This window comes from Heteronotia binoei, chromosome 13, assembly GCF_032191835.1.
Source record: "Heteronotia binoei isolate CCM8104 ecotype False Entrance Well chromosome 13, APGP_CSIRO_Hbin_v1, whole genome shotgun sequence".
Classification (NCBI taxonomy): Eukaryota; Metazoa; Chordata; class Lepidosauria; order Squamata; family Gekkonidae; genus Heteronotia; species Heteronotia binoei.
This window is the reverse complement of record NC_083235.1, coordinates 11,572,394-11,594,202: the sequence shown is the minus strand read 5'-3', so window position 1 is coordinate 11,594,202 and position 21,809 is coordinate 11,572,394. Positions and strand designations below refer to the sequence as shown.

Here is a 21,809-nt window from a genome sequence, read left to right as displayed (position 1 = left end):
GAGTGTTGGACTGGATGGGCCATTGGCCTGATCCAACATGGCTTCTCTTATGTTCTTATTTTGGTTTTCAAGGATGGCGTATTTGTGCTAGTGGGTTATCCCCGCACCTTGTCACAAATGCTCGCTCTAAGCTATGTGAGCAAAAAAATCTACTTTTTAAGCTGCTGGCATTAAAGGTGTGAGCTACTGCATCAATTAGCTTGCTCTGGGGCCGTCCTTCCTGAGTGAAGACAAAAATGTCTGAGTCGGAGTCTAAAAAACTGTGAGCTAGCTCACACTAAGTCAGCTTAGAGGGAACACGGCTTGTCACCCCACCAGCATGCTGGTTCCTTGGAAAGGGGAACCGTCCCTTGCCAGGTGGTTTCTGTCTGCAGATGCTGAATGGGTTCTCCCAGATAAGAGTCCATGCACTTAACCACTACACCAAACTGGCTCTCACAGGAGGCTAGGGAGCTAAGCCTCTATTTTCTCCATTGGTTGAGGCTCCTCCCTTGGGGAGCAAGGGGGCGCAAGGAGAGCTTGCTTTGCCAGGCTCTCTCAATCACATAGCAGAGCTACTGAGCCAAGCCTCTCTTCCTTCTATCAGGCTCCTCAGAGTAAGAGCTGCCAGTTATCAGAGGGAGTTAAATAAAATATTGCAAGAGTCCGATTGTTTAAGCACGTTTTATGTTAAGTTTTTTTTTTTTTTTAATTTTTTAATAGTGTTTGTCTGTCCTTTAAAAAGTTCATGCTACCACTGTCTGGCATTACATTTTATGACACGAACGGCCTGGCTCCACAAAGTCCCATTTATGTCAGTTCCGGCCCTCTGAAGAAATGAGTTCGACACCCCTTTTTTTGTAGCAGGATCTCCTCTGCATATTAGGCCACACCCCCTGATGTAGCCAATCCTCCTGGAGCTTAGAGGAGGCCCTGTATGAAGAGCCCTGTCAGCTCTTGGAGGACGGGCTACAACAGGGGTGTGTGCCTAATATGCAGGGGTGGAATTCTAGGAGAGCTCCTTTGCATGTTAGGCCACACCCCCTGATGTAGCCAATCCTCCTGGAGCTTAGAGGAGGCCCTGTACTAAGAGCCCTGTAAGCTCTTGGAGGACGGGCTACAACAGGGGTGTGTGGCCTAATTTGCAAAGGAGTTCCTGCTACAAAGAAAGCCCTGCCCATGTATATCTTCAGATAGCCAATACCATAAGCTTTCAACTTCCCCAACTCACCCCTACCAAGTGCAGATTCCAGGCCACAAGGCTCAGTGGCATTTCGACACCCACGGGAACCAAGTGGGACTCGGGAACAATCTCCACACTGGGGCAAGACACAGGTCCCTGGGGGTCTTCGGTGGGCACCTGGAAGAAGAAGAAATTGGACTGATATTCCTTCCTCCCCCACAGCAGACACCCTTTGAGGTGGGTGGGGCTGAGAGAGTTCTCCCGGAAGCTGCCCTTTCAAGGACAACTCTTGCGAGAGCTATGGCTGACCCAAGGCCATTCCAGTAGCTGCCAAGTGGAGGAGTGGGGAATCAAACCCGGTTCTCCCAGATAAGATCCATGCACTTAACCACTACGCCAAACTGGCTCTCTTAGGAGAAGAGGAGGAGGAATCCAGTGCACCTGCTGCTATAGTGGAGGCGGACTTGAACAAGATGCATAGCCGTGTTAACTTTCTACTGTAGCAGTAGAAAACAGCAAGTGTTCAGTGGTACCCTGAAGACTAACAAAATCTGCAGCAGTGGAGGAGGTTTTGTGAGACACTGCTAGCTTCTTCTGGGATTTGCGGAAGTGAGTGATGATTCACAAGAGCTCCCACAAGGCCACATGTTTTGTTAGTCTTCAGGGTACCACTGGACGTTTGCTCTTTTCTGCTGTAAGACTGTTGGACTAGGATCTGGGACAGAGCCGGTCAAACTTGCTTAATGTAAGAGTCACATAGAATAAACCTCAGAGCTGCAAGATGTGAACATCAAATGTTTGAGGGGAGAGAGGGAGGGAGGAAGGAGATATTGGATTAATATCCCACCCTATACTCGGAATCTCAGAGCAATCACAATCTCATCTACCTTCCCTCCCCCTCCACAGCAGACACCCTGTGAGGTGGGTGGGGCTGAGAGAGCTTTCACAGCAGCTGTCCTTTCAAGGACAATTCCTGCGATAGCTATGGCTGACCCAAGGCCATTCCAGCAGGTGAAAGGGGAGGAGTGAGGAATCAAACCCGGTTCTCCCAGATAAGAGTCTGCACACCTAACCACTACACCAAACTGGCTCTCCAAGGTAAGCAGGCAGGCAGGCAGGCAGGCAGGCAGGAAAATAAGATAGGGGAGGGAGATGTGGAAAGAAAGCAACTTTAACTTTAAATGTATTCTCCAAGCCACTGGCAGTGGGGGCTTCAAGAGCCACACAGTATGTGTGAAAGAGCCACATGTGGTTCCCGAGCCACAGTTTGGCCACCCCTGATCTGGGAGACCCTGGTTCGAATCCCCACCTCTGCCATGGAAGCTTGCTGGGTGACCTCCGACCAGCTCCATACTCTCAAGTCTTGCCTACTTCACAGGGTTGGTGTGAGGATAAAATAGAGCAGCAGAGAGCAACGTATAAAGTCTAAATGACCTGAATAAAATAACACATTTCTGTTTTCTTTGCCTCAAGACTTGTTAGGAGGGAAGCGCTTCCAATAAGTTACTCACCTTCTCGTTGTAGATCGGCCCCTCTCCGTTTGGGCAGGGCCTGCCGGGGACACACCGGTGACTGGATGGGCACCAATGGCACATCCATGGACTCCCAACGCAGGTTCCACACCTGCAGAAGAAGAAGAAGAGGATCTGCAACTACTGAGTATGTGGTGGGGGAAAAAACCAGGCTGGCGTTCTGAAAATTGGTTTGTTCTATTTTTTTTTTTTTAAAAAAAACGAAGTTTCTGGCCCTGTCTAAGGCAGCAATAGGCCTGAAGGTTTCAGCAAAGTTTCCAAACACAGAAAAGGAAAAATCAGTGATATTTTAGACCCATATAGCAGGAACTCATTTGCATGTTAGGCCACACCCCCTGACAGCACCATTGTTTCACACAGGGGTTTTGTAGAAAAAGCCCAGCAGGTACTCATTTGAATATTAGGCCACACACACCCCGACACCAAGCCAGCCGGAACTGTGTTCCTGTGTTTCTGCTGAAAAACATTGCTAGAAGACCCAGGTTCGAATTCCCCTCTGCTAGAAGACCCAGGTTCGAATTCCCCTCTGCCATGGACACTTGCTGGGTGACCTTGGGCCAGCCATACCCTCTCAGCCTTAACTTACCTCACAGGGTTGCTGTGAGGATAAAATGGAGAGGAGGAGATAAGCTGTAGCCACTGATGGACCTCTGCTTCATATGCTTATCCAATCCCCTCTTGAAGCTATCTATGCTTGCAGCCGCCACCACCTCCTGTGGCAGTGAATTTCATGTGCGAATCACCCTTTGGGTGAAGAAGGACTTCCTTTGATCTGTTCTAACCTGACAGCTCAGCAATTTCATCGAATGTCCATGAGTTCTTGTATTGTGAGAAAGGGAGAAAAGTCCTTCTTTCTCTATCTTCTCTATCCCATGCATAATCTTGTAGACCTCTATCATGCCACCCCGCAGTTGACGTTTTTCCAAGCTAAAGAGCCCCAAGCGTTTTAACCTTTCTTCAAAGAGAAAACATTCCAACCCTTGAATCATTCTAATTGTCCTTTTCTGCCCTTTTTCCAATGCTAGAATATCTTTTTTGAGGTGCGGTGACCAGAATTGTACACAGTACTCCAAATGAGGCCACACAGAGAGCCAGTTTGGTGTAGTGGTGAAGTGTGCGAACTTTTATCTGGGAGAACCGGGTTTGATTCCCCACTCCTCCACTTTCACCTGCTTGAATGGCCTTGGGTCAGCCATAGCTCTGGCAGAAGTTGTCCTTGAAAGGGCAGCTGCTGTGAGAGTCCTCTCAGCCCCACCCACCTCACAGGGTGTCTGTTGTGGGGGAGGAAGGTAAAGGAGATTGTGAACTGCTCTGAGATTCGGAGTGAAGGGCAGGATATAAATCCAATATAATCATCATCATCACCATCGATTTATACAGGGGCACTATGATACTGGCTGATTTGTTTTCAATTCCCTTCCTAATAATTATGCAGCTTTGTATGTATGCAGCTTGGGTTCTCCACAGGGGAGAAAGGCAGGGCGTAAACGAAGTAAATAAACTGAAAACGGCTTGTTGAGCTTGGCTCTTTCCATCCCATCCCAATCTTAAAAGCTTCCTCTAGGCACCAGATTCTGCTTGTTCGACATCCTTTCTTCAATAAACAACTATCCAATGGATGTGCTTCCAGCCCCATCCGCAACCACCCCTGCCATCCCCAAGTTCACTCACGGCGTTGCGTCGGCAAGCTGGCTCACTGCATTGCAGTCGTAGAAGGAGAAGCCTGCGGAAGCCACCACCACGTCCCGGAACATCAAGGCTAATGCCACCGTCACATGATCTGAGGAAGAAGAAAATAGGGACATATTCATAGGAGGCATCTGGGGTCAGGTCAGGGTAGTTCTTCCAACTACCCATCATACGAGATGGGTGTAAGAACATAAGAGAAGCCTATGATGGATTAGGCCTGTGGCCCGTCCACTCCAACACTGTGTCGCAGAGAGGCCAAAACCCATTTCACACAGCAGCCAACCAGTTCTTCTGGAGGGCCAACAACAGGGGAGAGAGGCTGAGGCCTTCATGAGATCATCAGAAGAGCCCTGCTGGATCAGACCAATGGTCCATCTAGTACAGCATCCTGTCTCAAACAGTGGCCAACCATTTCCACTGGAGGGCCAGCAACAGGGCAGAGAGGCCAAGGCCTTCATAGGAACATCAGAAGAGCCCTGCTGGTTCAGACCAGTGATGGTCCATCAAGTTCATCATCCTGCCTCACACAGTGGCCAGCCAGTTCCTCTGAAGTGCCAACAACAGGGCAGAGAGGTTGAGGCCTTCATAAGAACACCAGAAGAGCCCTGCTGGATCAGATCAGTGGTCCATCTAGTCCAGCATCCTGCCTCACACAATGGCCAACCAGTTCCTCTGGAGGATCAACAACAGGGGAGAGAGGCTGAGGCCTTCATAAGAACATCAGAAGATCCTATTGGCCAACCAGTTCCTCTGCAGGGCCAACAACAGGACACAGAGTCTGAGGCCTTCCTCGATGTTTGCCTCCTGGTTCTGTGATTCAGGGGCTCAGTGCATTTTTCCAAAGTTAATTCCTTTCTGAAAGAAAACATTTCCAAGTTGTCTTTGGACAACCGATGAAGCCAGCGAGGCATGACCAGAACTGCCAACTTCTGAACCAGCTCCGATGGCTACGCTTTCCAACACAGACATCAACCGTGTAGCCATATTCTCTCCACGGCACGGAATTACCCTCTGCGCACTGCTGCAGGTCAAGCCACTGCTAAAAGACTTCACAGTAGCGACAAGTTGTGGGAACTATTTTTTATCAACGAATCGGGAGGAATAATATAGCATTCATTTAACCAGATGTTTATATATTCTTTGTAATTATATAATTTTCTTAACACACACACACACACATAAACTTATATATATATATATATATATATATATATATATATATATATATATATATATATACACACACATATACTTTTATACATGTGTGTGTTTGTGCTTATTATATATATGTTTGTGTGTGTGTGTTTATACACACACACATTGTATAAAGGCCTAGATTCACTAAGAACTATGATGTGTAAGAGCAGTATTGTTCTCAACAATACCAACCAGATTGGTTTATAGCAGGGGTGGCCAAACTGTGGCTCAAGAGTCACATGTGGCTCTTTCACACATATTGTGCGGCTCTTGAAGCCCCTGCCACCTCTTGAAGGTTGGCTTGGAGAAGGCATTTAAAGGTAAAGTTGATTTCTTTCCACCCCCCCTCCATCTTATATATATATATATATATATATATATATATATATATATATATATATATATATATATAGAGAGAGAGAGAGAGAGAGAGAGAGAGAGAGAGAGAGAGAGAGAGAGAGAGAGAGAGAGAGAGAGAGAGAGAGAGAGAGAGAGAGAGAGAGAGAGAGAGAGAGAGAGACTGGCAGCGGCTCTCCAGGGTCTCAAGCTGAGGTTTTTCACACCTATTTGCCTGGATCTTCCTTCCTTCCTTCATCTCAAAACACCTGACGCTCATGTCTTGTAACTCTCACACACCTCACTTTTCTTCTAAGTGGCTCTTACATTAAGCAAGTTTGGCCACCCCTGGTTTTTAGCTGATAAGATGCCTTGTAACTGTAAACATTCCACCCATTGATATTAATTAACAACACATGTAGAAACGTGAAAAGGTTCCACAGAGAAAAGGTGAATTTGTAATATCAATATTACTCATTTGCTGTTATTTTCAATGTTGAGTATATACTTTATCCTACTTGGCCCCTTGGCGCAGAGTGGTAAAGCTGCAGTACTGCAGTCGGAGCCCTCTGCTCACGACCTGAGTTCGATCCCAGCGGAAGCTGGCTTCAAGTCGCCAGCTCAAGGTTGACTCAGCCTTCCCTCTTTCCGAGGTCGGTCAAATGAGGACCCAGCTTGCTGGGGGGAAAGTGTAGATGACCGGGGAAGGCAATGGCAAACCACCCCGTAAAAAGTCTGCCGTGAAAACGTGAAAGCAACCTCACCTCAGAGTCGGAAACGACCGGTGCTTGCACAGGGGACTACCTTTTTACCTTTACTTGGCAACATCTGTAATGCTTGCTAAAATTAGTAAAACATATTTGAGGGGGGGGGGAACCCTCAGGGGGAAAGTCAAGGGTGCCATAATGCGCATGTGTCGCCCTGGCTCACCTTTGCCCTCTTGGGTGGGCGGCACCTGCTGCGGAACCGGCGAGAAGCAGCGGACCCAGGAGCCTTCGAGCACGGCAGGGCTGTCTTGGGACCCAAAGGCACAGTGGTAAGTCTCCCCCTCAGCCAAGGCAGGGAGTTCAGGAACCAGCATGGAGACCTGGGTAGGGTAAGAGGCGCATATTTTTACTGGAATGCAGAGCGATCGGTTTTTCTGCTTCTAACGCAGCTTCGTATTTTAAGGAAAAGGGCAACAGGAGATGCGGTATTCTTAGCTGAGCAGCCAAAGCATTTTATAGATCTTAAGTGAACTGAAGAAGAAGACTGAATCAGAGACTCAGAGCAGCTTACAATCTTCTGTATCTTCTCCCCTCACAACGGACACCCTGTGAGGTGGGTGGAGCTGAGAGAGCTCTCAGAGCAGCTGCCCTTTCAAGGACAACTCCTGCGAGAGCTATGACTGACCCAAGGCCATTCCAGCAGCTGTTAAGTGGAGGAGTGAGGAATAAAACCCAGTTCTCCCAGATAAGAGTCCGCACACATAACCACTACACCAAACCTCGCAAGAACCTCACAGGGCCAGGTGGTGTAGTGGTTAAAAGTGGCAGACTCTAATCTGGAGAGCCGGGTTTGAGTCCCCACTCCTCCACATGAAGCCCGTTGGTGAACCTTGGGCCAGTCAGGGTTCTCTCAGAACTCTCTCAGCCTCAGCTACATTACAAAGTGTCTGTTGTGTGGAGAGGAAGGAGAGGCGATTGTAAGCTGCTTTGAGACTCCTTAGGATAGAGAAAAGTGGAGTATAAAAACCTGCCTCTCAAGTTTAACTGGGAACCAATTATCACATTACCCTTTAAAGATGGGATGGGTATCAACCTTAGCAGAGGGCAGGGAACATGCTGAAAGGGAGAGGAGATATCCAGATACACTTGTCTGGTGTATTGTTAGTGAAAGAGAACTTGCTTACAAAAAGCCTGTGGGATGGAGAGGGGATTTTTGCACCAAACACAAACGATTTAGTGCAACTTCATTACATGTAATCCCTTATTAAGATGGTGAACAGGTGAAATAGCACCAAGCCAGAACAGTTCCAAACACTCCACCCTCCTCACCCACCTCTGTCTGTTCTTCTCGACTCTGATTGGCCGGGGACATCTGTTCCACTCGCAGGCACTGGCTCTCAGCACCGTAGCTCCAGAGCCAGTGATTGGTTACCTCATGGCGCTCGCATTCCAACTTGCGGGTGCACCTGCCAATCAACCGGTTGTATTAGAGCAGGGGATAGGGGAGAGCATGTGCCCTTTTAAAATGCAGAACTTGACATTCTACTAGTCCTCAGTGAAGAGACCGACCTGCTCTGCAGGATGCACCAACCACAGAAAGGGTCCTGGGCACGCAGACACGAGTCGCAATCCTGGAAGTTGGGGCATTCGGAAACTGGGACTTTGGAAACCTAGGTTGGAAAGAGAGTCTTTAAAAGGTGGTTTAAATTCTGCACAAGTGCCTGATATACAATTTCTACTGATCTACTCGTGGCGCCGAGGACTGAAAGCGCCGAGTTGTTTCTGGGCGCTGAGGGGGTCAGAGGAATTCCCCCTGCCCCTCAACGCCCAGAAACAACGGCTCTTTTGTAACTGATGTGATGACGACAGCTCTGTGTGACGTCATCATGCCGTGCACACAAAACGTTTTTTTTTGGGGGGGGGAGCACACATCGGGGTTATGCCTCAGGCAGCAGAACCCCACACACTGGCCCTGACCACGACTCACCTGTGAGGCCGTCATCACATAAAGGTGGGTTCCACTTCCGTCTAGTAACAGGTCTGGATTGACTGGAGAACGCTGGCCTGTGGACACCGTGTTGTAGACTTGAGCTGTGGACCCATTCAGGTAAACCTAAATAGATTAAGTGAGCCATCACTGTCTGAAACAAAAATGCAGGGGTCCCCAACCTTTTTGAACCTCTGGGCAGCTTTGGAATTCTGACACAGCACAGTAGGCACAGGCAAAAGAAAGGACTGCCACAAAATGGCTGCCTCGGGAGGTGGAGCCAGCCACAAAATGGCTGCCACAGCTGCCCTTCAGTCACTCAGTGAAGATTCTTGTGCTGCGGTGGCATCTGCCGCCAAAACAATGTTTGAAAAAAAAAACCTCCACAGCCAATCAAATCTCCAATGGTCCATCAGATGCCTCAAAAAACCCACCCACTTTCTAAAAGACTGGGTGGGCACCATGAAAAGTGACAGGAGGTGTCACAGGGAACATGTTGAGGACCCCTGGTTTAGGGCACGCATCATCAGAGAGGTCTTTACGCATGAAAGCCTCTAAGAACTGTCGTGGCCAGACAGGTGCGATTGCATACTTTCTCCTCCTTCACGCCAATTGCCAGTCACTGCTGGAAAAATACGACACTACTCTGGATTCAGCTGGTTCAGCCTCTGGGAGCAGAACTACATGCAAGAAGTAACACAAAGCTGCCCTCGAAACTGGCAGCCCTGTCTCAATAGTTTGAATCGTAAGAGTTGGATGGGATCTCCAGGGTCATCTAGCCCAACCCCCTGCACAATGCAGGAAATTCAGAAATACCTCCTCCAAACACACACACCCAGTGACCCCTGCTCCAAGTCCAGAAAATGGCAAAAAAACAACAACCCCAAAACACCACCAAAAACAAAACAAACCCATCCAGGATCCCTGGCCAAACTGGCCTGGAGAGAAATTGTTTCCCGACCCCAAAATGGCGACCACCATTTTCCTGCAAGAAAGAGCCAGGAGAACTAAACACTGATGCAACCCTTCCTCCCCTCCTTCTCATGATCTGCCCAAGTTTACAGATTCAGCATTGCTGTGAAATGGCCATCTAGTCTCTGTTGAAAAACCTCCAAGAAGGAGAGCCTGACACCTCCTGCGGAAGCTTGTTCCACTGAGGAACTGCTCCCTCAGGAAGTTCTTCCTCATGTTTAGCCGAAAACTCTTTTGATTTAATTTGGTTTTGGTCCTTTCATTCTGGTCTGACCTCCGGGGGCAACAGAAAACAACTCTGCACCATCCTTTATATGACAGCCTTTCAAGTACTTGAAGATGGTGATCACACCACTTCTCAAGGCTTTGACATGGAGTTGCCATTTTTGGTGGCAGCCAAGCACTGCTTAGTATGTGTGGTTCTGCCTCAGGAGGTGTGCAATTTTTGCCTGCCTTGGATTGGTCCAGATTCCATTTAGAACGTATTTGTTTAATTACATCGATTTTAATCCACCTTTCTCTAACAAAGGCTCCACAGATCACAGATGCCAAAAAGAAAGGGACACTCAGAAGGGTGTGGTAACTGCAAGACTATGGGACAACAGTGCTCTGGTAAAATGAAACAATAATCCTTTGACACGGAAAGGGATTTTTATTTTGACATAAAAACCATCTGGCAACCATAGACCAAAGGCGATCTCAAAAGCTTCCCTCAAAAATTAATTTATGTAAATCAGTTTATACATGGCACTGGGGCAACGCTCTTTGGTTCTTCTGTTTGCTTGAGGCATTTTAAGTGCCTGAGGTAGACGACGTCAACGGTGCCATCTCTGGGTGGAACAAAAATGGGGTGAGGTAAATAATTGACAGTTGATGGCGTTTAATGACACCACAAAAGCTGACACTTGAGGCTGCTGCCTCTCCTCAGTTAAAAAGCGGGCCTGCTAGTATTATAAGAAAGAACTGGAAGAGAGGGACCCAGAAGCCACACCCTCAAACACTTGTGGGCCCCATCCATGTATTCTTTTTAGAGGCCAATGACACATTAACCATAGGAGCAAGTAGAAAGCCATGTTGGTCTGAAGCAGCAGAACAAAGTCTGAGTCCAGTGGCACCTTTAAGACCAGCAAAGGTTTATTCTGGATATAAGCTTTAGTGCAGGGGTGTCAAACTCATTTGTTATGAGGGCCGGATCTGACATAAATGAGACCTTGCTGGGCCGGACCATGTCAGGTTGGGCTATGCCATGCTGGGCTGGGCCCTGTTGGGTCAGGCTATGTGTGTACCTATTTAAGATTAGGTAGCAGAGATATAAACTTTATAAAGGATACAGAAAAACACAAATATTTTTTTTTTAAAAAAAACCCTTAAAACAAGCTTAAAACGTTCACATTTGTTGGTTTTCAAGGTGCTTTCTTTGTATTTCTCCCATGGGATCCAGGAAACTGGGCAAAGGAAGCTCTGGCTCTTTCCTTTCTTCCCCAGGGGACCAGGAGGGGGAGGAGCCTCAGCCAATAGAGGTTTGGCTCAGTAGCTCTACTGTGTGATTGAGACAGCCTGGATAAACAAGCTCTGCCTCCCCCCTCTTCCTCCCCAAGGGAGGAGCCTCAGCCAATGGAGAAAACAGAGGTTTTGCTCTGTAGCTCCTGTGCAATTGAGTAAGCCTGGCAAAGCTAGCTGTGATGCAGAAGGAAGCAAGAGAGAGGGAGAAGGAAGCAGATGACAGCCAGTTGCTCGGGGGCCTGATAGGAGCCCTCTGGGGGCCTGATTTGGCCCACAGGGCGCATGTTTGACACCCTGGCTTTAGTGTGCATGCACACTTCTTTGGATCTGAAGAAACGTGCATGCACACGAAAGCTCATACCCAGAATAAACCTTTGCTGATCTTAAAGGTGCCACCTGGGTGGATGGCTTAGTAGCTCTGCTGTGCAATTGAGAGATGCTATTCCTCCCCCCACTCCTCCTCAAGGGAGGAGTCTCATCCAATGGAGAAAATAGAGGCTTCCAGGTGACCATGGGCCAGGCACCGTTTCTCTCAGAACTCTCTCAGCCCCACCTGCCTCATGTAGTGACAGTTGTGGGGAAACGTGAATATTTAACAACACTCTAAAGTATTTGACGTCTGTAATTAAGAACAATATGTGAAATAACGAAGCCCACTCTAAAAAGGGAAATGCTACAAACAACAAAGTAATACAACAAGCAGTGTAACGCGGTGCAGTAACTCAGAAAACATTGCAGGTTGCTCTTAACAAATAAATATCAAGCCAGTCCAAAAGTGTGGCTCAGCCAACAGTATTCTTCTCTGGTCGCTTCAGACGACTACCTTAAGGAAGCAGAGCTGTACTGGTGATAGATAATATCCGGTTTTGGGTAGCCTTAGTCTTCAGCTCGCGTAAATCTCAGAGCAATGTCCCCATGTCTGAAATACATTCCGAAAGGGGGAAAAATATATTCTAGCTGTCGGGACGTCTATCGCCTTCCTTTGGATTGAAATATGATCCTTCTTCTCCTAGGCTCAGCGTTGTAGTATTTCCCTTGTTAGAGTGTGCTTTGTTATTTCGCATACTGTTCTTAATTACAGATGTCAAATACTTTAGAGTGCTGATAAATCCAAGCGGGCAGCCGTGTTGGTCTGAAGCAATAGAACAAAGTAGGAGTCAAGTTCACCCTTAAGACCAACAAAGTTTTATTCGGAACGTAAGCTTTCGTTTGCTCCAAGCACACTTCATCAGATGAGGAATCAGGTATACTGAGGAGGCTTATATACAGATGGCCAAACTTTGTTGGTCTAAAGGTGAACTTGACTCCTACTTTGTTCCACTTTAGAGTGTTGTTAAAGATTCGAGTCTTTTGTTACCCTGGGGCTTTTCTTTTATTCTAAAAAAGGTAAAGGTAGTCCCCCGTGCAAGCACCAGTAATTTTCGACTCTGGGGTGACGTTGCTTTCACAAAGTTTTCGTGGCAGACTTTTTACGGGGTGGTTTGCCATTGCCTTCCCCAGTCATCTACACTTTCTCCCCCCAGCAAGCTGGGGACTCATTTTACCGACCTTGGAAGGATGGAAGGCTGAGTCAACCTGGATCCGGCTTCCTGAACCAGCTTCTGCTGGGATCGAACTCAGGTGGTGAGCAGCGGGCTGTGACTGCAATACTGCAGCTTTACCACTCTGCGCCACGGGGCTCTTCTTTTATTCTATAGCCATATAATTACCCCAGGTCTCCTTTGCTTGTTGGTATTCCAAGGAGGTAGGGTTGCCAATTCCTTTGGAAGTGACGTCATCCCACTGGCGCTGCATGCAGCCGCTCTAGGAGTTTCCGGGAAAACTCTTATCGGTTTTCCCGGACGCTCTAGCCATTTGGGAGGGGAAAACACTATGGTACCTATTGTACCACAGAGTTTTCCCTCCCAAATCGCTAGAGCATCCAGGAAAACCATGTAGTTTTCCCGGAAATGCCTAGAGCGGCCACCGCACACCATCGCCAGCGTGATGACGTCACTTCCTGGTGATGTCATCGTGCCAGCGACGTAGGGGGAGGTTCCCCCTACCGGCCTAATGTGGGCCGGCGGGTTGGGAACCTCTCGGTGGGAGAATCCCCACCTGGACCGGAGGCTTGACAGCCCTACAAGAAGGTCTCCCAAGTACTTGCCAGAGGCGGCTCTGCTTGGCTTCTGAGATCGGGCTTGCCTGGGCTATCCTGGCAACTTTGCTTTTGACCCTCTCAGCAGGGCTGAAACCAGTAACAAACATCATGACACAGCAGAAAGACCCAGATAAAACCCCCGGACCCCAATTCAGCACTCTAATCGCTACAACATACCGGCTCTCAGGGCTTGGGTTGCGTCCCTGAAATGCTCACAAAGTGGACAGAACGCAGGATGACTGGGAAGGGAGGCTACGGATACAAAACCTTGAGCCCAGACCATTTAAACAATTTGTCTCGGGAAGGAGCTACATCCCAAGCGTTTCCCAGCACAATGAAGTACTTTTATTAGTTATCGCGGGGGACATCAAAGCACGCTAATTAAATTGAGGCTCTGGCAACACATTATGCGTCTCGAGTTCAAGACACCACAAAAAATCCTGGCTCGGCCTATGCCACATAGGCTTCTGTGAGGGAAAAAAGAAAATTGGTGACAGGGCAAGCTCAACCACCTGAATAGGCTTCTTACAATATTTTCTCTCTCTCTTTCCTTCCTTCCCTTCCCTTTCTCTCTCTCTCTCTCTTTCTTTCTCTCTTTCTTTCTTTCTCTTTCTCTCTTTCCTTCCTTCCTTCCCTTTCCTCCCTCTCTCTCTCTTTCTTTCCCTTCCCTTTCTATCTCTTTCCCTCCCTCCCCCCAAAACTTGTCTGGTAACCATCAGCCAGAGGGGAACAGAATTATTATTGTTGTTGACTGCAAGAATCTATGAAGCTGCTCAGACCAGTTGGGCACTGTATGAAACTAAAGTTTAAAACAGGGATGGCCAAACTGCAGCTTGGGAGCCACATGTGGCTCTTGAAGCCCCCACTAGCCCGTTGCATGGCTTGGGGAAGGCATTCTCTCTTTCAATCACTTTGCCAAGCCAGCCAACAGCTTGGAGAATGCTTTTAAAGTTAAAGTTGCTTTCTTTCTACCTCCCCCTCCCATCTTCCTTCCTTCCTGCTCTCAAATGTCTAACCTTTATTCTATGTGGCTCTTACGTTAAGCAAGTTTGGCCATCCCTCGTTTAAAAGAAAGAATCCTGTCTGTTCTCTAAGGACACCTCAACATTTGGAAAGAGAACGGGCTAAGGAGGAGGGGAAGGCAATGTGGTAGAATCAGAGCTGAGAGAGTGCCAAGAAAAATATTTTTTTTCAGCTGCTGCCTGAACAGTGGAAGCTGCCTTCTACTGAACCAGAGAACCTGGGACCATCTGCATGCCAAGCAGATGCTCTACCACTAAGCTGCGACCAGTCCTCCAGAGCAGCGCTTCATACATGAATACAGCTGAAGTTGCCTTATACTGAGTCAGACCCTCGGTCCATCAAAGTCAGCACTGTCTACTCAAGACTGGTAGTGGCTCTCCAGGGTCTCAAGCTGAGGTCTGTCACATCACCTACAACCTGATCCTTCTAACCGGAGATGCCAGGGATTGAACCTGGGAGCTTCTGCCTGTTACCACTGAGTCAAAGCTCTTCCCTAGATATTGGCAAGAAGGGAAAGGCGTACACCAGGGGTGTCAAACTCATGAGGGCCGAATCTGACATAAATAAGACCTCTTTGGGCTGGACCATGTCAGGTTGGGCCGGGCCATGTGTGTACCCATTTATGATTAGGTAGCAGAGATATAAACTTTATAAAGGACACAGACAAACACAAAGATTTTTTTAAAAAACCTAAAAACTTCCTTAAAATATTAACACTTGGTCTTAAAGGTGCTTTCTTTGTATTTCTCCCATGGGGCCCAGGGAACTGGGCAAAGGAAGCTCTGGCTCTTTCCTTCCCTCCCCAGGGGACCAGGAGGGGGGAGGAGCCTCAACCAATAGAAGGAAGAGAGACTTGGCTCAGTAGCTCTGCTTTGTGATTGAAAGAGTCTGGCAAAGCAAGCTCTGCCTTCCCCCTTTCCTCCACAAGGGAGGAGCCTCAGCCAATGGAGAAAATAGAGGTTTTGCTCTGTAGCTCCTGTGCGATTGAGCAAGCCTGGCAAAGCAAGCTGTGATGCAGAAGGAAGCAAGAGAGAGGGAGAAAGAAGCAGATGACAGCCAGTTGCTTGGGGGGGGGCTAACAGGAGCCCTCCAGGGGCCTGATTCGGCCCATATGCTGCATGTTTGACAACCCTGGCATAGACGCTGGGGGGGGGAGGTGAAACAGAAGATGTGATCCGAAGTTTTGAAAGAGCAGAATATCAGCAGAGCAAAGACAAGGTGGCGTCCAAAAAACAAAAAGAGAGAAGCAGAGAAGCGGAATATGAAGTTGCCAAAGAGTGAAAAATAACTTGACAACTCATCCTGGATTTGAAAGGGGAAATGGAAACCAACAAAGAGAAAGCAACAAAGGAGAAACTGGGCTAAAATAAGATAAGAGGAAGAAACAATAAGGCGGCAGCAAAAACCGAGACCACAGACCAAAGCCAAGAGATAAGAAGGAAAACCAAAAATTCTTGAGTCAGAAGCGATAAAGGGAGAGGGAGGAAAAACCATTTCTGTAGTATTTCGTGTGAGGAGCCGGTCTATTTTGGGTGGCCAATGAGAAAGAGAGAGAGAGAGAGAGAGAGAGATGGGACGTTGCCAAAAAGCCCCAGAAAAGACTGGAATGCTCCGGAAGCGCAGAACAATTCAGACAAGACAGGCTATGGCAAGCCCTGAGCTTACAATCGGGCGGCAGCGGGGGGAGGGGGATCATGTTGAGCTTTGGAAAGGCCCTAAACCCTTTGGAAGAGCCCTGTAAACATGGGGATAATCACACACCATCCCCACCCCAAAACCACATGCACAACTCCATGAGGGGAGCGGGGAATCATATTTGCCACAGGACGCTGGGACGCTTGCCCTGGCAAGAAAAGCATGTTTGAAAAGGGCAGGTTTGGGAGAATGTTTGAACCGAGAGAGAGAAAGAATGTAAAAATAAAGAAGATTCTGAGGAAAAATCTAAGCATTACACCATAGTGGGGATGGGGGAGAAAAGAGTAGAATATTGACCCAGGAGACAAAGAGCTCAGTTTTAAACAAAGGTTCAGTTGCACCTTAAAAACCTTAAAAACTAACAAATTTTGTAGCAAGGCAGGAGCTTTCCCAAGTCCCGGCTCACTTTTTTAAAGCAGTGAGGGGAGCCAACCGGCCAGAAATAGCAAGATGACGGAGATACTAGAAACAGAAAATGGGAAGAGGATCACGCAATAAAAAGAAGGTTGCAGGCCTCAGCTGGGAAAGTGATAACATCTGCTGGAAGAGGAAATGAGAAATCTCAGCGGGGAAAAGAAAAAAAAATCTCAGAGAGGAGAAAGAAAAGTGTGTCGGGGGAGTCAGGTTGACAATCTCCCGGTGGGGCCTGGAGATTTCCCAGTATTATCGCTGATCTCCAGACGGCAGAGATCAGGTGGCCTGGAGTAAATGGCTACTTTGGGAGCAGATGCTATGACAATGTGCAGTCTAGGGATGCCAAGCTCCAGGTGGTAGCTGGCGATCACCTGGGACTACAACTGATCTCCAGGCAACGGGGTTCATTTCACCTGCAGAAAATGGCCAATTGGAAGGCGGACTCTATGATGTTTTACCCCACTGAAGTCCTTCCCCTCCCCTCCTCCCCGTCCAAAAAAAACCTCCAGGTATTTCTTAACCCGGAACTGGCAAACCTAATTATACTCCACTAAGGTCTCTTTTTCTCTCTTTCCAGGCTCCACACCCAACATCTACAAGAATTTCCCAACCCAGAGTTGCCGACCATAGAGAGGAGAGAGAGAGACCAAGCCCTTGAGAGACACCAAGTTGAGAAGTTCCACTGACATTTCCCACTTCCTAGAGTAGCACTGACGGCTTTCCCAACCCAGAGTTGCCGACCATAGAGAGGAAAGAGAGAGACCAAGCCCTTGAGAGACAACAAGTTGAGAAGTTCCACTGACATTTCCCATTTCCTAGAGTAGCACTGACGGCTTTCCCAACCCAGAGCTGCCAACCATAGAGAGGAGAGAGACCAAGCCCTTGAGAGACACCAAGTTGAGAAGTTCCACTGACATTTCCCACTTCCTAGAGCAGCACTGACAGCGTCCCTGCACGTGGAAACCAGAAAAGGAGCAAGACCAAGACGTTAACTCCCTTCCAAAATGGAAGAAAAGAGACTGATACAGCCTCAGAAAGACCTCAAAGAAAAGTTTTCAGGCAGTTACGCCCCCACCACAAAAAGCTGATACTGGGAACAAATTGCACACAACTCCTCCTTTTGCCGGAGAACAAAAGGCACTGTTCCACACACAGATACCAGGAACAAAGGTGGCTAAAGGGAAGCAACAGGTCTCCCTCTTACTTTTATTCATCCTGTGGCCAAAAGGCAGTGGAGGGAGAATTACCCTTGAAAAATATCTACCCTTTGGGCACAAGTTCTCCCAACGCCTAAAGCGGCAAGAGGGATTGTTTCCTCATCGATTCAAAAGATCTAGAGAAGAAGGAGAGGACACCGGTCCTCTGAAGCCCATTCTCCTCACACATGCACAATAACGCACCCCTTGAATTGTCACGGCTCTCAATCGGCCAGCTGAGAGACAGAGAAAATATTCTGTGAGGAGGAACAATGAGCGCTGAAGCGCCACACTCCCACACTGTTGGAAGCCGTGCTCGGCTTCTGATTTCAGCAGACGCAACCCACGCACTTCCAAGTTTATTTCCATTGCTGGAACTTACAAAGACAGCTTCTATGGGATCTTATGTGCTACTCCGGTTCTCGGATATTACAGAACAAAAAAAAACACCCATTATTAAATAAGACCCTTCAGTGATAAATGCTGTTTGAGGTTTTGTTTTGGAAAAAATAACCGTAAAACTCTCGCACGCTTCCTTCAATAGCTCCCAAAGGAACTTAGATTAACTTAAAAAAACCAAAACAGTACACAATTCATTGGTAAATGTATTCAGCTAGGGTTACCAGCTGTGGGTTGGGAAATACCTGGACATTTTGGGGGGTGGAGTTTGGGAAGGGCAGAGTTTGGGGAGCAGAAGGGCTTCACACTAGCGTAGTGATAAACAAAGGTGTGCATTTTTCCTTTGGGCAAAGTACTGAGCAAGGTAATGAGCTATGCAGTTGAACAAAGCAGGAGTCAAGTGGCACCTTTAAGACCAACCAAGTTTTATTTAAAACGTAAGCTTTTGTGTGCTCTCTAAGCACACTTCATCAGACGAGGGGATCAAGTATTGTGGCTGGAATACATGCAGTTTGTTGATTAAGAGGGCGAACTAACTGATCCCATGGTCACATAAAACAGTGTGGCTTGGCCATTTGGTCTGGATAGCCATAAAAGGTAATAAAATTCCCTGCCAAATGGTGTTTCTGCAAATCTATGTAAATCACATATATCCTACATCCTATAAATTTTGCGATTTACCTAGATTTGCAGAATCTCAGTAGCATATTAGACTACATCCCCTAATATTAGCATATTAGGTCACACACTCATTAGCATATTAGGCCACACCCTCTAGGATCATCAAGTGCAAACTGAACGGTGACAGTAACTTTTCCAGGCCCTGCAGCAATTCTGGCCAGCCAGCCAGGCCCCAGGGAGGCTGCTGCACAGCATGGCTGGGCCCCACAATCCTCACTGGCCATCCAGGCCCCAGGGAGGCTGCCGTATGGCTCGGTTCGGCCCAGCAATCCCCGAGGGTCACACCAAGTGACCTTGAGGACCATATATGGCCCTCAGGATGGAGGTTCCCCACCCCTGAATTACAGCTTCCACAAGCCTCCGGGGTGGGGAGAGGGGAGATGCGGAGAATGAAGGGTGTGAGAATGCTAAATTCTGTGCTGTCTCCTCGCTGTCCTCAACCAAATGCCTGTTGGAACATCTCTGCTTTGCGTGCCCTGCAGAAAGGTAGCAGATCCCACAGGGCATGGACAGCCCATGGCGACCCTTGTGCCCTCTAAGCTGGAACAAAAATTCTACTTTTATTGGCATTAAAGTTGTGAGATGTGTTTGTGTATATATTCTCACTGGCTGGCTATTCTCACACACACATATATTGGCCACTGTGTGACACAGAGTGTTGAACTGGATGGTTCATTGGCCTGATCCAACATGGCTTCTCCTATGTTCTTATGTGACAGAGTGTTGGATTGGATGGGCCAGCGGCCTGATCCAACATGGCTTCTCTTATGTTCTTCTGTGACACAGAGTGTTGGACTGGATGGTTCATTGGCCTGATCCAACGTGGCTTCTCTTATGTTCTTCTGTGACACAGAGTGTTGGACTGGTTGGTTCATTGGCCTGATCCAACATGACTTCTCATGTTCTTATCTGACACAGAGTGTTGGACTGGATGGGCCACTGGCCTGATCCAACGTGGCTTCTCTTATGTTCTTCTGTGACACAGCGTGTTGGACTGGATGGGCCACTGGCCTGATCCAACATGGCTTCTCTTATCTTCTTATGTGACACAGAGTGTTGGACTGGATGGGCCATTGGCCTGATCCAACATGGCTTCTCTTATGCTCTTATGTGACACAGAGAGTTGGACTGGATGGGCCACTGGCCTGATCCAACGTGGCTTCTCTTATGTTCTTCTGTGACACAGCGTGTTGGACTGGATGGGCCACTGGCCTGATCCAACATGGCTTCTCTTATCTTCTTATGTGACACAGAGTGTTGGACTGGATGGGCCACTGGCCTGATCCAACATGGCTTCTCTTATGCTCTTATGTGACACAGAGTGTTGGACTGGATGGTTCATTGGCCTGATCCAACAGGGCTTCTCTTATGTTCTTATGTGACACAGAGTGTTGGACTGGATGGGCCACTGGCGTGATCCAACATGGCTTCTCTTATCTTCTTATGTGACACAGAGTGTTGGACTGGATGGGCCATTGGCCTGATCCAACATGGCTTCTCTTATGTTCTTAGGTACTGCGTAAATCAGTTTGCTCTGGAGCCATTTTTCCTGAGCTAAGAGCACCGTGGCGCAGAGTGGTAAGGCTGCAGTACTGCAGTCGGAGCCCTCTGCTCACAACCCGAGTTCAAGCCCGGCGGAAGCTGGGTTCAGGGAGCCGACTTAAGGTTGACTCAGCCTTCCATCCTTCCGAGGTCAGTAAAATGAGGACCCAGCTTGCTGGGGGGGGGGGGGGAAGTGTAGATGACTGGGGAAGACAATGGCAAAACCCCCGGTAAAAAGTCTGCCGTGAAAAGGTTGTGAAAGCAACGTTACCCCAGAGTCGGAAACGACTGGTGCTTGAACAGGGGATTATCTTTACCTTTAAGGCAAAAATGCGTGAGCTGGAGGCTAAAAATGTGTGAGCCAGCACGGCTTAGAAGGAACGTTGATGCCTAAATGCATGAAAGCCATCAGCTTCTCGCAAACAAAAGCATCCAGGGTAGGAGAAACCCTTGTGAAGATTTTCGTGTGCCTTGCAGGCTCCGCCTCTAAGCTTGGCTCGGGACAAGCTGCTGCCGGAACAAGCCACAGGAATCAACCACTTCAAAAGGGGATGAGACAGATTCAGGAGGAGAGGTCTATCAATGGCTACGAGCCACAGTGATTTGAGGGGAACCTCCACGTTCAGAGGCGGTAGGCCCGGAGGGAGGCAAAACACGCACACGAAACAGGACCAGCCAGCCCACGGACATCTGCAACCCTCCCTTACCTTATGCAACCGTCCGCCGCCATCCCCAAGAAAGGCAATCGTGTGGCCCGCTTCCGCCATGGCCGCCACAGCCGTCAGTCTCGGCACAGTGGCAAGGAGAGCCTCAGCCACCAGTGGCACCCGGCTGGCAATGGGACTAGGAGTGTGTTCATCACCGCAAGGGTAAGCTTCGGGGGACTCCTGGAAATAAAAATCAACAATCAAGTCGCTACATGCACTGTTGGTGGTCATGCCTTAAAATACAGTTCTTTTGGCAACAGATGATCGACAAAACGCAACTAATGCTTTCGATAAAGATTCCTAAAGTTCCAGAGGCCATCTTATTGAATCACTGGACTGTTAAAAAATGTAGATAAGACATAAAAACCCTATTAGCAAGATTGCCAAAACCCTACTAGCAAGAAAATAGAGAGATGCAAAATTACCTTAAGCTACAGAGAAAAACCTCTCTTTTCTCCACTGGCTGAGACTCCTCCCTTCGGGGGGGAGGCAAAGATTGTTTTTTTTTCAGGCTCTCTCAATCGTACAGCAGAGCTACTGAACCAAGCCTCTCTCTCTTCTATTGGCTGAGGTACAATAACATCTGGGAATGCTTTATTTACTGTAAATTAGCTTTTTGGCTGGTATTATTCTACTTCATTGTTAGCTTATGAGAAAAAAATTATAATCCCATGGTACCCAGTTGTTACTTTTCTCACTCAACCGGATATTGTACCGAGTAACGCTTCGTTTAGTAATCTGATTTATTTTTAAGAATATCCCTCTATAACAGATTGTTATCTATGACATTAACACCTACTACTGTATGTAAATTTTGTTCATACAGCTTTATCAATTCCTTTGGTATTCGATTTATATGCAAACAAATTTCGGTTTTGTACAGTACATACTGCAACACTTTTCATCAGGGCAATTCTTTAATAAAAA

At 47.8% G+C, this 21,809-nt stretch overlaps 1 protein-coding gene across 1 annotated transcript in view; it reads right to left on the bottom strand.

Annotated features, from left to right (window-relative positions):
* Positions 1 to 21,809, bottom strand: part of LOC132581839 (plexin-B3-like) — a 169,398-nt gene that overhangs the window by 138,320 nt on the left and 9,269 nt on the right. Inside the window, 8 exon segments of the mRNA XM_060253256.1 lie at positions 1,211 to 1,339; positions 2,674 to 2,785; positions 4,366 to 4,474; positions 6,847 to 7,003; positions 7,957 to 8,089; positions 8,193 to 8,293; positions 8,611 to 8,736; positions 20,883 to 21,062. Coding sequence (XP_060109239.1) covers positions 1,211 to 1,339; positions 2,674 to 2,785; positions 4,366 to 4,474; positions 6,847 to 7,003; positions 7,957 to 8,089; positions 8,193 to 8,293; positions 8,611 to 8,736; positions 20,883 to 21,062 — 1,047 coding nt within the window.